The 14,391-nt window shown below is 38.5% G+C and overlaps 3 protein-coding genes and 1 non-coding gene across 4 annotated transcripts in view; 2 read left to right on the top strand and 2 right to left on the bottom strand.

The window, feature by feature from the left end:
- Positions 1-3,107: 3,107 nt before the first annotated feature.
- On the bottom strand, positions 3,108-5,766 carry LOC100118344 (uncharacterized protein). The gene is made up of 10 exons (NM_001129747.2): positions 5,438-5,766; positions 5,251-5,362; positions 5,026-5,162; positions 4,763-4,925; positions 4,448-4,683; positions 4,202-4,380; positions 3,899-4,121; positions 3,649-3,824; positions 3,444-3,578; positions 3,108-3,362 (listed from the first exon to the last, which is right to left on the bottom strand). The coding sequence occupies exons 1-10, from the start codon at positions 5,522-5,524 to the stop codon at positions 3,317-3,319; spliced, it is 1,494 nt and encodes a 497-aa protein (NP_001123219.2). The 5' UTR covers positions 5,525-5,766; the 3' UTR covers positions 3,108-3,316.
- Positions 5,767-5,884: 118 nt separating this feature from the next.
- On the top strand, positions 5,885-5,957 carry TRNAR-CCU. Its single transcript has one exon. It is a non-coding gene; the product is annotated as a tRNA-Arg (tRNA).
- Positions 5,958-6,161: 204 nt separating this feature from the next.
- Positions 6,162-9,108, bottom strand: LOC103315397 (uncharacterized protein DDB_G0283697). Its single transcript, XM_008204053.4, has 5 exons — positions 8,818-9,108; positions 8,470-8,719; positions 7,264-8,384; positions 7,044-7,182; positions 6,162-6,950 (listed from the first exon to the last, which is right to left on the bottom strand). The coding sequence occupies exons 2-5, from the start codon at positions 8,707-8,709 to the stop codon at positions 6,729-6,731; spliced, it is 1,722 nt and encodes a 573-aa protein (XP_008202275.1). The 5' UTR covers positions 8,710-8,719; positions 8,818-9,108; the 3' UTR covers positions 6,162-6,728.
- A 12-nt stretch (positions 9,109-9,120) lies between these two features.
- Positions 9,121-14,391, top strand: part of LOC100118639 (tensin-1) — a 149,511-nt gene continuing 144,240 nt past the window's right edge. Inside the window, exon 1 of the mRNA XM_031932731.2 lies at positions 9,121-9,367. Coding sequence (XP_031788591.1) covers positions 9,356-9,367 — 12 coding nt within the window. The 5' untranslated portion in view covers positions 9,121-9,355. The remainder of the gene's footprint in view (positions 9,368-14,391) is intronic.

Genomic DNA, 14,391 nt, shown 5'->3' on the forward strand with positions numbered 1-14,391 from the left:
TTTTTTCTATGTCGTGATGGACGCGCGCTGTTATCTCGGATTTTTACGAAACTTCGTTGCGCACGCAGAGAGCACTATGAGGTGTAACGATCGTTTTGAAAAAAGTTGTTTTTAGAAAATTGCGAAAAATATCAAAGCTTTGGAGAATTTTGCGTCATTAATTGCGCGCGCGCGCGCACTGTTGATAAACGTTTATGATACAAGTTTTTATCCAATTAAAAATTAACTTCGCCGATTACGATTTCTGCTATAACGCATCGTTTAGAAACGTCATTCCCCTTGGCGAAAAGAATTACAACTTATTTTCACTTAGGCTAGAAACTATCTATCCATACAATTCAACCACCTTTCGTAGATAAGATTAAAAAGTAGTCGCGAGTATTGAAAATCAACTGCGGAGTGAATCACGTTTTTCCGAGCATCTGGATCACCGGGACGATCGACAAAAAATGTGTACATTCGAGGTACCACAGAAAACTCCAAAAAATGCCATGTACAACACTCACTTAACCGATCGGCCACTTGCAACAAGCTGCACGGAAAAGCCAATTAAAAATCGCCAAACTCCAGCTCGACAACACCACCTCAACGGCTGCACTCACCCCAAGTTCTCGTCCATCTCCCGGCACTTTCTCTCTTCTGCGATCGTCACAGCAGCAGCAGCTCCGTTCTCCAGCGAGTTCCAGGTCCGAGTGCTCTCGAGTTCGACGATCGCGACGCGAAGGGGGCAGCTAATATCGAAGGAAAAAAGAAGGCGGAGAGCCGAGACGGTGGTGGAAGTGTGGCGCGATAGAGCGGGAACGAGTGACGTGAACGAGGCTCGAGCTGTGGCTCATATACCTGCGCGACACATGACGTCACGAGAACGAGCGTTTTCTTATCAGGAGCTGCGTGTGTTGTATGCCGCCGCCGCCGTCGCTCTTGGAGAGAACACCTGTGCGGCGAACACGACGGCGCTGCGGTGTGAGACTCGCGTCGAGGTGAGTTCGGTTTTCTTTGGACGAGAGAGACTTTTCTTGGCTCCTCCTACTCTCCACGGCTTTTTTGAGGAGATCTGCGTGGGAGTAAGATGCCGATGCTGCGGTGGTGGAAAGTTTGAAAATCGTCGTTGATGCGGAATCTAACGCGACGATGTGATCTTGGTCGTGGACGAGACTAGACTGTTTTCTACTCTTGCATGTCGCCGTGATCGTTAATGCAGGAGTTCAGCTGACGTCCAGATGCTCGGGTTGAGACCGGAGGAAAACCCCCTGCGCTGATGGCTAATTAAACGTGCACACTGTCAAAGTCCTGCGATGCCTAATTTCCCCCCGTGAAGTTTTCGATGCCTATTTTTAGACTAATTGCTAGTTTGGACATATCCGAATTGAAAACTAAAAATATTTTATCCACGAAGAAAAACTTTCTGTATAAAAGACCACACATGTATATTGTTGTTTATTAATGTAGTAAAAGCAAGGGTCTACAATAGCGATTATCATAACACTTCGAGCTGGAGAAAAGAGCCGAATTTTCTTTGCCCATATCCCTACTGCAGTAATTTCTATAGGATGAAAAATATACGGAAATTCACGCGCTTTTCAGCTGCGCAACCTGCATCGGTGTGTTTACATATTCACTCCATAGGACTATTTTCTGATCGCTTGTGATGCTAATGACCGGGTCTGGGAAATGACAATAGGCGCATCTACCTGAAGAACACCAGGCAAGAAAGTTAGAGGGTCACAGAATGATTGATCCTCCTTATAATTTATTTTTCAAATTTTAACAACTATCTGAATGATCTATAATTCTTGTATTAAATAATTCAACGAACAATAATCTAAATATTCCTTTACAACTATAGTTATCTTTTTCAACAACAACACGCACTTACGGAGGGATGATCTTGATTTCGACGTGTTAAAATCAAGCCCACTTCATTCTCGAGATGTGTACAATGTACATACACACACACACTCTCTCTCTCTCTCTCTCTCTCTCTCTCTCTCTCTCTCTCTCTCTCTCTCACTCACTCAACTCGGCCCTCAAGAGCAGAGCAGCCTCTGGTTATCGAGCAAATAAGAAATATCTCGCAGGACTCGCAGCTGAGCGCTGTACCCTGCTCCCAGAACAAAGTTCCTTGACTTTTATAATAATCTGCAGTCTCCCTTCCCTTTCAGAGTTTTGCTTTTTGTTTTGCCTTCGCGATAGGTGGGCTCGTCTGTTAGACGGTTATTTTTGACTGAAATCTACCTGTCATCGTGTTTTCTGTTTATGTTTGCGAAAGAACGGTTCAAGTTCAGCTAGCGTAGAATTTCGCGCTTCGTTCGTAATTGATGAAAATTACTCCTGAGCTACTGTAACTTTTGAGAAAGAATCGAAAACACATCTTATCTGACGCCCGCGTTTCCCAGCTGAACCATCCTCCACTTCCCCCGAGACCACGAAAGCGAGCCGAAGCATTTCACAACGTTGAAACGCAGTGTTCTCTGTCCAACAGCTTCAATCTGGAGCGTCTGCGATGAATTTACAGCTCTATACGCGCGCAGGAGGAAGCGGAGATCTTGTACAGAAAAGCGCTGATGAAGATATCCGAGCGCAAACGAGGACTATAGAGCAAACAGGCGCACACGCGATTACATAAAGTAAAATTAGCTCGGCAAGCGCGTGTGTGTGCGTGTTATACATGCAGGTATATCCTACGAGAGCGAGAATAAAGAATGGAGCGGAAAAGGAGAGACGCGGGCTGCATCTTATCGGTGACACATTTTAATTACATAATACAAGCGCTGTGTGTGCGGCTCTTCTCTTTCACCTGTGTGCTTCGAATGCGGGGGTATATGGCTATGCTAGGCGGCATTAACGAGGGCCTTTATGACGCAGCGTTCGCCTGCGTGAATTTGTTTGCCGTGCGGTAAAATCCAGAGCATTTCCATGTACATTTTGTTTGTAGGCATGTATTTTTCCACATGAGTTGGTATGTGGCTTATTCTTGCGAGACTCGGCTGCTTCTTGCTGTGTACTTGGATTTTCCATCTGGCATGTGAACAATTTTTCGATGGCTTCATCAGATTATTATTTAAGCTTTCTACGTATAAGTATAGTTTGTAAGTTATAGTTTGATAAAGTGTCTCGCTTGCTCGGATTTATATTACTAATCATACGCTATAAACCGTATCAGTAGGATGTTGTACATTTTTTAATTTCATTTCAGAGAAATGATTCATTCAGTTGTCTGCGTTTGAGGGGGATTCATTCTTCAAGTACTGTCGAATCATACGCTTCGAAGTTTAAGGTATTCGTCATCTTCCGTAGATGCACTTATTTTTCAGTTCTAAATCGTCATTGTCGAATGTAATCCGGCTGTAGACATTTTTCCTCTAAAATTTAGAATTGATAAAATCATATAACTGTCGAAAATTCGAAAAATTTGTTAAATAAGTTAGAATTTGCTATTCCACCTGTACGCATCTTTGAAAATTTTTCTCGTTTGTTCGAGCATGTTTTTGAAAGCTGCGAGATCCGAAGCTTTGTCCTTTTGCATTGTTTCCAGACGCGTTTTGAGGGTCAAACATTCTTCTTGCAACAATTCGTACCTATCGAAATTTTCGATTAGCATTTTTCACGACTCAAAAACTAACATTAATTAAAACTCTTTTATCATACGTCAATCGAAGCTCCTCTATATCTTCAGCAGTGTAATTTGTTGTAGGAATAGGTTTGCGAGCTCTCTGTCTGTAATATCCCGTGTTAACTTTTGATAAACCTGCTCGTTCGAGTTCCATCTTCTGTAACTTCGTTTCTAGTTTCGCAGCCCTGCTTCGCTCTTTTCTAAAGGAATCCTGAAAAAAATATAAAATTGTATGTTTATTTGTCGTACTTAATACACGAGCTTTTTGTATTTAAATAAACTTACGGATAATTGTTCAAAGTCATTTCTTTCCTTATCTAATCTTCGATTCAAAACTGCTACTAATTCCATCAATCTTTCTCTTTCGGCTTCGGCAGCAACCGCAATGGCTATGTACTCGTTTGCATCTCTGGTGTAACTCCTCGGACTATACAATGGGCTCTCGCGAAAGCCGCCGACTCGCAAAGGCTGAAGACCGCTTTGATCTTTATGAGACTCGTATCTAGATCTAAGAAAAAAATGTAGAGTTAAAATACAATGCCGTCAAAACAATAATTTATAGAAAGAAATTGAAATTGATCAAATTACCTGAGGGTTTGCAGCTCCTTCTCCTTTTCGTCGATTTGTCGTTTAAAATTCTGAATGTAAATGTGCGAGGCTTCTAGCTCACCCTTCAGTAGAACGATTTCCCTTTCGATCTTTTCGTTTTGCTTTTTAATGTCTACCTCGCGGTTTTGAAACTTAGTCTCAGCCGTTTTCAATTGCTCCTAGAATATTTGAAATATTTACGGAATTTATGAGCAACATTATATTTTTTGATAATTTTCGACTCACATGTAGAAGTTCAATAAGCTGATTGTCGTGCGTTGTCTTTTCATTCAAAAGCGCTATAGTCCTCTTGGACGTATTCAAATCATTTTCCAAAACTGCTGTTCTAGCCCTGGCCGCCTCAAGTTTCTTTTTTGTGCTCTCCACCATAGTCTCGGTTTCTTTCAGTTCCTTAGTCAAATTTTCTATCTGCTGTTTTCTTTCTTTGTCGAAGATACGAATGCTCGACGAACTTCTTCGCTCTGAGATAAAATTAATGATCCATAACTCATCTATGCATAAAAATAACAGTCAAATTTCGGGGCGAATGCATTTTTGAACCTAAAGATTTTTTTCTCGTCGCATCGTTCTCGGAAAGTTTAAGTTGAAGCTCGGAAACTTTTTGCTGCAACTGGTGTATCTGTTCGGCTCTGCCACGCCATCCACCAGGTTGGCTTGATAACGTAGCTACCGTCACATTTTCTCCGACCTCGCTACACAATAACTTTTAATGCTTTTGTTAATATTGCCGCTACTATTTAGGGCTTGTTGCAACAAAATTTTTCTCCATGACACAAAATTTTAAATATCGTATTTTTAATTACCTTTTGGGCTTTGTTAAAGTCTTGCTTTAGGAAAGTATATGCATTTTTTGACTCGTAAAGCTTGTTAGTAATTTGCTGAAGTCGTTCGGTCAAAGTTTTAATTTGCTCATCCTTTTCTGTTAAAAGTTCTTTGCTTTCTGGACACGTACCAAGATAATAAATGGGTTATTAACGTTTTTCCAAAAAAATAAATCAATTACCGTATGTATAACCACGATCAAATACCAAAGATTGTTGATATGTCGGTTTGAACGACCTCATTCCGCCTCGCAGCAGCGCTTGGATGTACATTGATTTTTACCTCGGATTTTTCATTTACTTCGGCATTATCTTCACACTAGGTATAAATAAAAATAAATTAATAAAGATAACCCCAATCAAGTTCATAAAATATATCCTATATTATTTTTACCTTTGTTTCATTCACTGACTCGTCTTTTTTATCGCTATTACGGTGACGCCTTTTTTTAAATTTTTTACTTTTTTTAACAATTTCCATTGCACTTCAAATACTAATTACTGGAAAAGTGCGTGTATTTCCAAAATGTAACTGTAATCTTGAATATAGATCATTTTCGCCGCTAACAACCCATTTCATTAATAAACTTAAGTATAAATTGTTTAAATATAATGTAACAGATAAAAATTAAATAAACAATCATCGACAAATTATTTAAAAACCATCTGGAAGCCTAGGTTATCTCAAAACAACCTTTTTTTGTCATTTCAGCGTGTTACAGCATCGCATGCAAGAAAGGTATATCTATATATATCATGCATGGAATCGTCTCGGCTACATCAGAAGCGAAGTGAGCGCGCTCTATGTTGATAAAGTGCCTAGTGCGCAGACCCTCCCAGAGCCCCTGTGGCCTAATGGATAAGGCATCGGTCTCCTAAACCGGGGATTGTGGGTTCGAGTCCCACCAGGGGTACATAACTTTTTGCAGTGATTCACAATGATTAATTCGTTTTCGACAATGCCTCTTACATAACCCTGTAATACGCTACAACAGCACAGATTCGATGTTGATTAAAAAACAAAGCAAATGTTTGAAATTTAAAATGTAAAAGGATTTTTATAAAATCTTTCTGTTATCACTATCAAGCACAACGCTGAATGAATTAATACGAGTTAATTTAATATTGACAGTCAATATTTTTTATTAATGTAAATATAAAACAATTTTCGATATAATTTGTTGATATAAATCAATGTGCAATTCTGTATGCACAAACTGAGTCATTTGCAAAATCAAAGTCCTCTTAAATTTTATTTTATGCAAGATTATTTGATTTTCTATTATATCATTTTTTGCATTGGATCTACTCCATTTAAAACTATGATCCATCAAAAAGATGTTTCTAAACTCACATTTGTTAAATGTGTTTGGCTCATAATAAAGTTAATGTATACAAATGTATAGATAGACTATATACAAAATAATATGAAATTATAAAAATGGTTGAATACAAGATCATCGACAAACAAACCTATTATCGCAAAGTAAGAACTAAAGTAACGTTCTGAACTAACACAAAATAGATTTGGTCAACTACTTGTATCAAAAGTTCATACAGAATAACATATTCATGTCGTCATTGTCATTTTGAAATTGTTATAAGTTAAAAGCACTATTAAATAAATTCTTGGTAATTGCACGCGTCATTTTTTCCACATTATATTAATAATCGCTTTAATTTATTTAAGATTCAGTTTTAGAATTTCTGTCCGAATTCCTGCGGAAACTCCGTTTTTGGAAAGTTTTCTTGCTTCCAGCTAGCATTCCAGCTTTGCGCATAGCATGTAACTTCTTGTTTTTATGAACAATCTCTTGTTTGTTTCCTGAATGTTTTGAACCAGATGAAGTATACTGAACATTGATTTTTCTTCCATTGATGAAAGTATCATGAAGTGATAGAGCTTTCTATAATACATAATACATAGAATTTAAAAAATGAAATCAAAGAATAATATTATTGAGTATTATGTTATTCGAATAGATAAACAGTAAACATACTTCATAATCAGTACTATTTTCAAGTTCAACATAAGCAAAGCCTCGTGGCGTATTTGTTCCAGGTTTTGTAGGAATTCTGACGTCTTTTACAATATCAACTTTAGTAAGAAAATGTTTCTTTATGTCCACAGTTGTAGCACTGAAAATAGATTTTGTATAAGAATAAAAATTAATTTTTCTATAATAAATATGATAATTTGTAATTAGCAAGTACACTTACTCATAAGACAAATTTCCAACAAAAAGAACATATCTTTGTTTTTTTGGAACGCCAGCATTCTGATTCATTTGATTTGGCTTTTGTTTATTAAAATCTTTTGGTTTCTCTTTCTTTTCTTTCTCTTTGACTGATGTTTGTTGTGTTTTATTCTTCTCTTCTACTTCAGCTTTTTCATTAGTAACCTCATCGTCGTCATCTTCATCGTCGTCATCTTCATCGTCAGCACTGACCTGTTTAAGTTTTTTGTCGGCTTTCACATTAGTTTTGGATTTATTTATTTTAGTTGCAGTATCTTCTTCATTGCTATCTTCAACATCATCATCCTCATCATCCTCATCATCTTCTTTATCCTCAACTTCATCATCGTCGTCATCTTCATCTGCAGCTAATTTTTTAGGTTCTTCATCATTTTCAGAATTCTCTTCATCATCATCATTTTGTACTTTTACCTTTTTGGCCTTTTGTTTTTTTTCATTCAAAACCTGTTCAAGAATTTTTTTTGCTCTACTGACTTCTGATTCTTCTTCACCACTATCTTTGCTTTTCTTCTTATTGCTTTTTTCAGGTTTGTTACCCACTCTGTCTTCAATAAAAAGTGATTGTTCTGCCACTTGTTTGTCTTTTTTTAACTTATTAGGTGTGTTTAATTTACTCTCATCTTGGACTGCGTTAATCTGTTCTTTATTTTTTTCCTTCTTTTCCATTTTTATTGAAACATCCTTCTTGAACTTTTTATTTTTTTGTCCGCTTGCACTGTCTTCGACAGCTTCGCCCTTACGTTTTTGAGCAGGAGTGGTATCAATTGTTCCCTCTTCTATGCTTAGTTTTTTTTTCAATATGCGTAACTTTCTAATAGCAGTTTTAGATTGTGTTTCTCGAGCCTCTATTTCAGCAATTTTCTTCTTCATTTCTTCTACAGATAGCTTATTTACTGAACTAAAATTACCTTCCTCTTTTCGCACTTCTTTTCGTAATTCTTTGTTTTCTTTCCTCTTTTGTTTGAGTTTTTCCTTTCTCTTTGAATTTGCTACAACTCCGTCTTCTTCTGGAACCTCAGTCTTTTCTGCATTATTCTGCACTGGCTTGGGTTTCTCGCTTGCAGATTCTTCAGAGTTTTCTTGCTAAAGTTAACAATAAGTGAACATATTATAATGACATTAAATGAGAATTTATTTAGCTTTTAAAATCCTTGGGAATATTTATTACCTTTTGAGCTTTCTTATTTTTCTTTTTCTTAGATTTCTTCGAAGCATTCTCTGCACCATTAACATTGTTGGCTACCTTTACTTCCTGAGTTTTAGTTACAGCCGCATCTCCTGCATTAGTTTTTAATTTTTTCTTCTTAGGCGAGTCTTTATTACCAACATCATTGGTTGTCTTAACAATTGGATTGTTATCAGTAGCCTCATTCTCATTCAATTGTCTCTTCTTACCCTTTTTTGCCATGTCTGCGAATCTAAGTTATGTTTGTTAAAATATATATATTTTTCACAAAAAAAAAATCTTTCATCAAAGGATAATTTCAGAGAAAGCATAAAATCAAAGTTTTGTTACCTTTAATTCAAAACTGACGAAATAATAACACGTTGTTCACCGGCAATACAAATTCACGTGGTGCTGCCGAGCTCGTGTTTTTTAAGAAGAGTTAGAGGTTACGTTTCGTGAAGTATTTTCTCGACGTGTAGCCGCGAACTCGGTAAGACAGATGTCGCCCGTTGTCCGCTGGTGGTCATGTTGAAACTTGCTTTGACGACCGCAGATGTGGTTTAGTGCAGGCTATGTTACTGTAAGTAATGGTAGTCGGCCGTCTAGTGTACCTAATCATGTTGTAGAATAGGATGATGTGATGGTAAAGTAAGTATGTAACGATATGCACAGACGTGCGGTATAGAGTTAATGTGTCGATTATATTTTGAACTCGCGGCTCCTTACAAAGCAAGTGCCTAGTATATTGTAGTGTACTCATATAGCAATTAGCATTCAACGCTGAAAACAGAAATGGTGCCACTGCATTGTCTTCCTGCTGTATATATTATTCTAAGGTTATCAGTGAAAGATACATTTTGTGGGGGATTAAGAATGATCACCGCGAATGAATATAAAGGTAAAATATTGCATCACGTACTTTAGATTAAGTTAACTATTAAAATAGTATTTCAAAATATGAAATTAACCAGTACTGAATGATTGGTCGTTGATGTTGTTTTATAACCTAATCGTTTAGTAAAAACTGGCGAATGGCGGAACGATCTTTCATTACATTATGTAGCCCCATCACACACTCCGCAATAAGCTCAATACGTTACTGAACATGATTATTTAAAGTTATTGCTGTTCGGGATGTAAAAAATCACAACTTTAAAAAAATAATTGTTTTCCAAATATTGAGCTTCTTAAACTTATGAAACTTTGCTTCCGCGATGCAGAGAATGCAACATGAAAACCTAACTATCGAAAATAACAACGCAGTTTACATTTTGTTGCAGCGAAAATATTGTGCGACTTAAATAACACTATAGATATTTACGTGGTTGTATACGGCTCCCATTTTTAATTTTGCTTCTTCCTAGAGGAGGCTTTGTCATAGTAAAATTTTCAGTTTTGCTAAAACTTTATAGAAACGTATTTGGAGGTGTTTGGAGTTCGAATCATACGTTTTTAGAAAATATCCGTGTGGGTGGCTGTCTGTGTGCATGTATGTATAGTCGTTTTTTTAAGATTCTGACCATTTTATGGTCTGATCGTTTAAGTTTCTAATGTTAGAAAATGGTTATCGTTTTTGTTTATCAACTCTATTTTCTACAATTCATTCTGCATCGTAGTTTTATGAAATGTTATAATCTGTCCAAAAAAAATTGCGCTATACCTCTCATGTGTTTCACATGTAATTAAAGTAAGCAAAATCTCCTCGACTGGACAACCGTCTGGAAATAGCAGAACGTTTTTTCTTAGCCCATACAAAGTCCACACAGCGCTCGGCTACTGATGACGAGTGCACAATATAAAAGTATACGTTATACGAGGAAAATAAGCTATACTTCCAGGGAGAATGAGTATACTCGTCACTTATGTTCGCGCGCCGGTCACAGATGAGCAGCATCCGCGTAATTATCGATAATGACGCTTTTACAACTTGATTGTTCCTAGAATGTAACGCTAATTTTTGCTTTCTCCGGCTCTCTGCAGCAGCGCGCTTTTACGAAAAACCGCGCTGTTTCAGCTAACTAATTTAGTTTTACGATAAAATCAAATTATAATCGAGCAAGATTTCCCCTTTTTTGTCTTCAGCTGTTTTTTTTTACTGGAGATGCGTGATTTAGGCCTGTATTACATATCCCTTTATTTTAATTCCTGCCTTTCTCCTTTTATAGGCAAAGTTGCACATATCTATGATTATTTAACAATAAAAATTATAGACTCAATAGAGTTGCGCAAATACTTATTGCACCTGTTGAAGATTACTTCCCGCACAAACGCAACTTATACCCATCACTTCCCAGCTTTCTCCCACCGTCGGTCGCTTTGTCCACAAGCCGACGTCTGTTCTCATTAAAAACGTCATTTCAAAACAAATCACAAGTGCGCTGCGCCACTGCTTGCACATAGGCCCAGCAACACTTCCGGCGGAAGGAGAGCTAAGCGCGCGCGTCACAGTCCGCAAGGGCGCAGTCTCTGACAATCGCGCATGGAAATTGCCGTTTTTACGCTTCCTCCCGCGATTTTCGGCGTACAGTATAGCCGCTCGTTCAATTTTTTCTGCCGCAGCTATACGCGATAGCTTCCGACTGGAAATGCCTCGTTATCTACTATGCGTACAACGTGTTCGGAGAATTTCGCGAGCTTATTCCATGCATTATTTATGCCGCTCGTTACGAAATTCCCCGTACAACCGCATATCCTCTTTCTCTCGTCGCCGATTTTCGTCGCCGAAAAAAGGGATGATCGCCGCTCGTAAAATGCGTGCGGACCCGCGCAGTGTGTGACGCTCGGCTATTCATCTTTCGACGCTGCGTGAATACTTATAATAGAGAAACGGCACAACGGCTGCGGCTGTGGTGGCGGCGGCGTACGCATGTACAGACAAATAACGGTAATGACGTTTAACTCCTCGGAGGCGCGTCCGAGCGATTGACGAGCTGTCGCTTTCGTCTTCCTTTATCATCCGGGACAGTGAAAATAAATTTCCCTTCCGCTCGAGGCCGATGCGAGAGCAGCGTGCGTGCGTGTGTGTCTCGGAATAACTGGAACGATAATCGAAAGAGCGGCCCGCGCAATCTGCCTGCCCGATATTTTTCGAGAAGTTATGAACATGCGGAAAGCGAGCGCTCCGTATAGTCGCACTAGAAATAGCTGTGCGTCGCGGGATCAATCAGTGCTGACGTGGGCTGAAAATCGCTATTGTCGCTGTCGCTCTCGCAGGCGCGCGACGATGAGCCAAATAAACGAGACCAATTTCAAATAAACCGCGGGAGTTATATACCGCTCTGTGTGATGCATAGAGTTTTACGAGCTCGTGCGGAAAAATTTAGGTCGCAGCCTTGTACGACACATTTTTCAATTTTCGAGCGGGAAATAGAAGAATTGGTTAACAGATGTAAACGTTGCAGGATGAATTTTCGTCGGTCTAGTTTCAAAACCCGACAAAATTACGCTCGTGTGGGAGAACTGCTACTCGTCAAACAGATAATAAACTCGAACCTGCGACCTGCGTACGCGCGAGCGTGAGCATAATTAAATTTCGCAGTTTGCCGCTTAACGACCGGTCGCCCGGTGAATTATAGAGAGCCGCGGTTTGAAGTGTTCAATTTTGTATCGATTTTTTCTGAAGCGCATTTTTTCCGCACTATGTGCAACGATCGATCGTCCTTCTATCGTCGACGTCACGTCGAGTCAATGTCACTTGCATCCCTCTCATCTTGATCCAATAATTTTTCTTTCCCATCCTAACGCCCGAAGTCGAGTGATGCTTCTGCTCGAGCGACTGCGTTATGTATAGCGGGGGATTCAGGTTCGCGTATTGCGTATTGCGCACTTGACTGCTCGAGGATGGTATTATAACTGGAACGTACTTGTATATTGGCTGACGACCAGGGGACTTATTTCCCCGCGCGTATTTCATTCAAAAGATGAGGAAAAAATACACCGACTTTTCGACGCACTGAATCGACGGTTTTTAATAAATATCAAAGTTTACGTTGCAGACGTTTCAGCAGCTTGTTTTAAAACGGGAAAAAGCTTGCATGTGTACGAACATTCTCGGGATAGTGAACAAGGCGTGCTGAAAAGCGTATGTGTGCGGGACTTTGTAATACAAACTGCGGGCCGATTACTTGACGAGAACGTGCGGTTTGTTTGAAGCTGCTACGGCTGCGGCTCTCGGCGTTGATGTGAAAGATAAATTGCTCGTTACACCAAGCCTCGCTCGCGCGTTTTGCAGTTTAACTTACGAGCACGTGCCGTTGCGCCATTGACGCGACGTCCTGGAGAGCTTTTTTGTCGTAGAAGCGCGTGTGTGTAACGCGTGTACGATGGGCCACGTAACAATCCGCTGTTTGTGGGTGGGAAGATGAAGATGCGATGAATGAGCGGGATTGTACAATCGGAAATCCAATTTTTACTGATTTCTCAGAAATTTTTATTCGTCATATTACGGTCTACATTTTCACGCTCGCTGGTGATTCACGCGTGGATGCATCAATATTGGTTGAAATGCAGTGCTGGCATTTGAAACCCTTGTAATTCATCTGTCTTGAGAATCTTGTGAATCACTCAGTTCTCTCGGTACTTCGAGGGGGGTGATGGTAACTTGCAAAGGGTGCAACGTTGCCCGTCAGCACAGCTGATGGCTATGTGCACGTCTTTCTCAGACTTAAGCACACGTACTTACACATGCGCTTTTTTTATTAATCTTTTTGCTATATTTTTCTCACGGGTTTGTAATTTGAGTGGTATTTAGGAGTTCTATTTTATACTCAAATAAACGTGATTCGCATAGAAAAATTACAAAATGAATTCAAAGATTATAGCAGCAAAGTGAAAAGTTCAAAGCAAAAGATAATAATGGACAAAATAAATCCACATGCTAGCAAGTAAAGGAGTTTCGACGCAGATACATTTTGTATATTTCCTGTTTTCATAATTTTTGACAAGCCGTTCAGTTTTTTGTACTCTTTCCATGATTTATGAATTCCTGACTCAATGATTTTTTGTATGACTGAATCAAATTTTTTAGCGTACGGAGATGTTTTTGGATAAAAATATTTATGTTCCACGCTACCAAAAATGTATTCTGACATTTTCATAGCAGACGTATTATTTAGCGAATTTAATTTTGTTAAACCAAAATCTTGACCTGTCAGACAAATACGATCACGATTTTTTATTAGCTTTTCAACACACTCTTCTGTGTACACTCTATCAAATTTTAATTGCTTATTTTCTGCAAATTGATTGATTTTATAAAATGCATTGAAGTATGTTTCATCGACGTATATAGGCAAATTCGACTTCTGGATATCATCAAGAGTGTCAAAAGTCATTTCGTTGTTTTGTACATGCATGCTAAATACATCTACGAAAATTGAATTAAAGTAATGTACTGCAATTAACACGACACTCAACCAAAATATTCTTTCCCTCACTCGTGTTGGCATCTTTTTTGTCGTTATGTTACAAATAATTTTTATCATACTCATATAGTTCCAGTAAATTTTATCGAATTTCAAAAATATGGCAAAATGTGTAATACTGGTAATTAAACCAGCATATATCAATAAATAGTAAACTACAGAAGTAGGCCATTCATAACTGACGAAACGAATTGGTACCAAAGCAACAATAGTTTCTGTATAAAATATTTGTCCTATTTCAAAATCTCGTAGACTATTATTAAATAATATCGGCAAAGGCGTAGTTAACATATCGATTTTTCCGGTCCGCAGTTTCGTAAGAGTGCTGTCAATGACTCCTTTCAAATCTACGCTTTTCAGAATTTCCACAAATTTAATTGTAAAATTTAGATGTTTTGATAGTATTTCTACAATAGGATAAGTTTTTCCTGATACTGTACTTACAGATCCATTTTCATTTCTTAACACAGATAAATATGGTGGTATGTGTCGAAGCAGA

This window comes from Nasonia vitripennis, chromosome 5 (assembly GCF_009193385.2).
Source record: "Nasonia vitripennis strain AsymCx chromosome 5, Nvit_psr_1.1, whole genome shotgun sequence".
NCBI lineage: Eukaryota > Metazoa > Arthropoda > Insecta > Hymenoptera > Pteromalidae > Nasonia > Nasonia vitripennis.

What these genes read in the sequence shown, in the direction of transcription:
- LOC103315397 (XM_008204053.4), bottom strand. Translation starts at nt 8,709, where the DNA reads ATGGCAAAAAAGGGTAAGAAGAGACAATTGAATGAGAATGAGGCTACT. An exon ending in GTTGGAAATTTGTCTTATGA is followed by an intron (nt 7,183 to 7,263) that starts GTAAGTGTACTT and finishes ATCTATTTTCAG; the next exon opens with TGCTACAACTGTGGACATAA. An exon ending in AAAATAGTACTGATTATGAA is followed by an intron (nt 6,951 to 7,043) that starts GTATGTTTACTG and finishes TATGTATTATAG; the next exon opens with AAAGCTCTATCACTTCATGA.
- LOC100118344 (NM_001129747.2), bottom strand. Translation starts at nt 5,524, where the DNA reads ATGGAAATTGTTAAAAAAAGTAAAAAATTTAAAAAAAGGCGTCACCGT. An exon ending in ACTTTAACAAAGCCCAAAAG is followed by an intron (nt 4,926 to 5,025) that starts GTAATTAAAAAT and finishes AAGCATTAAAAG; the next exon opens with TTATTGTGTAGCGAGGTCGG. An exon ending in AGCTTATTGAACTTCTACAT is followed by an intron (nt 4,381 to 4,447) that starts GTGAGTCGAAAA and finishes CAAATATTCTAG; the next exon opens with GAGCAATTGAAAACGGCTGA.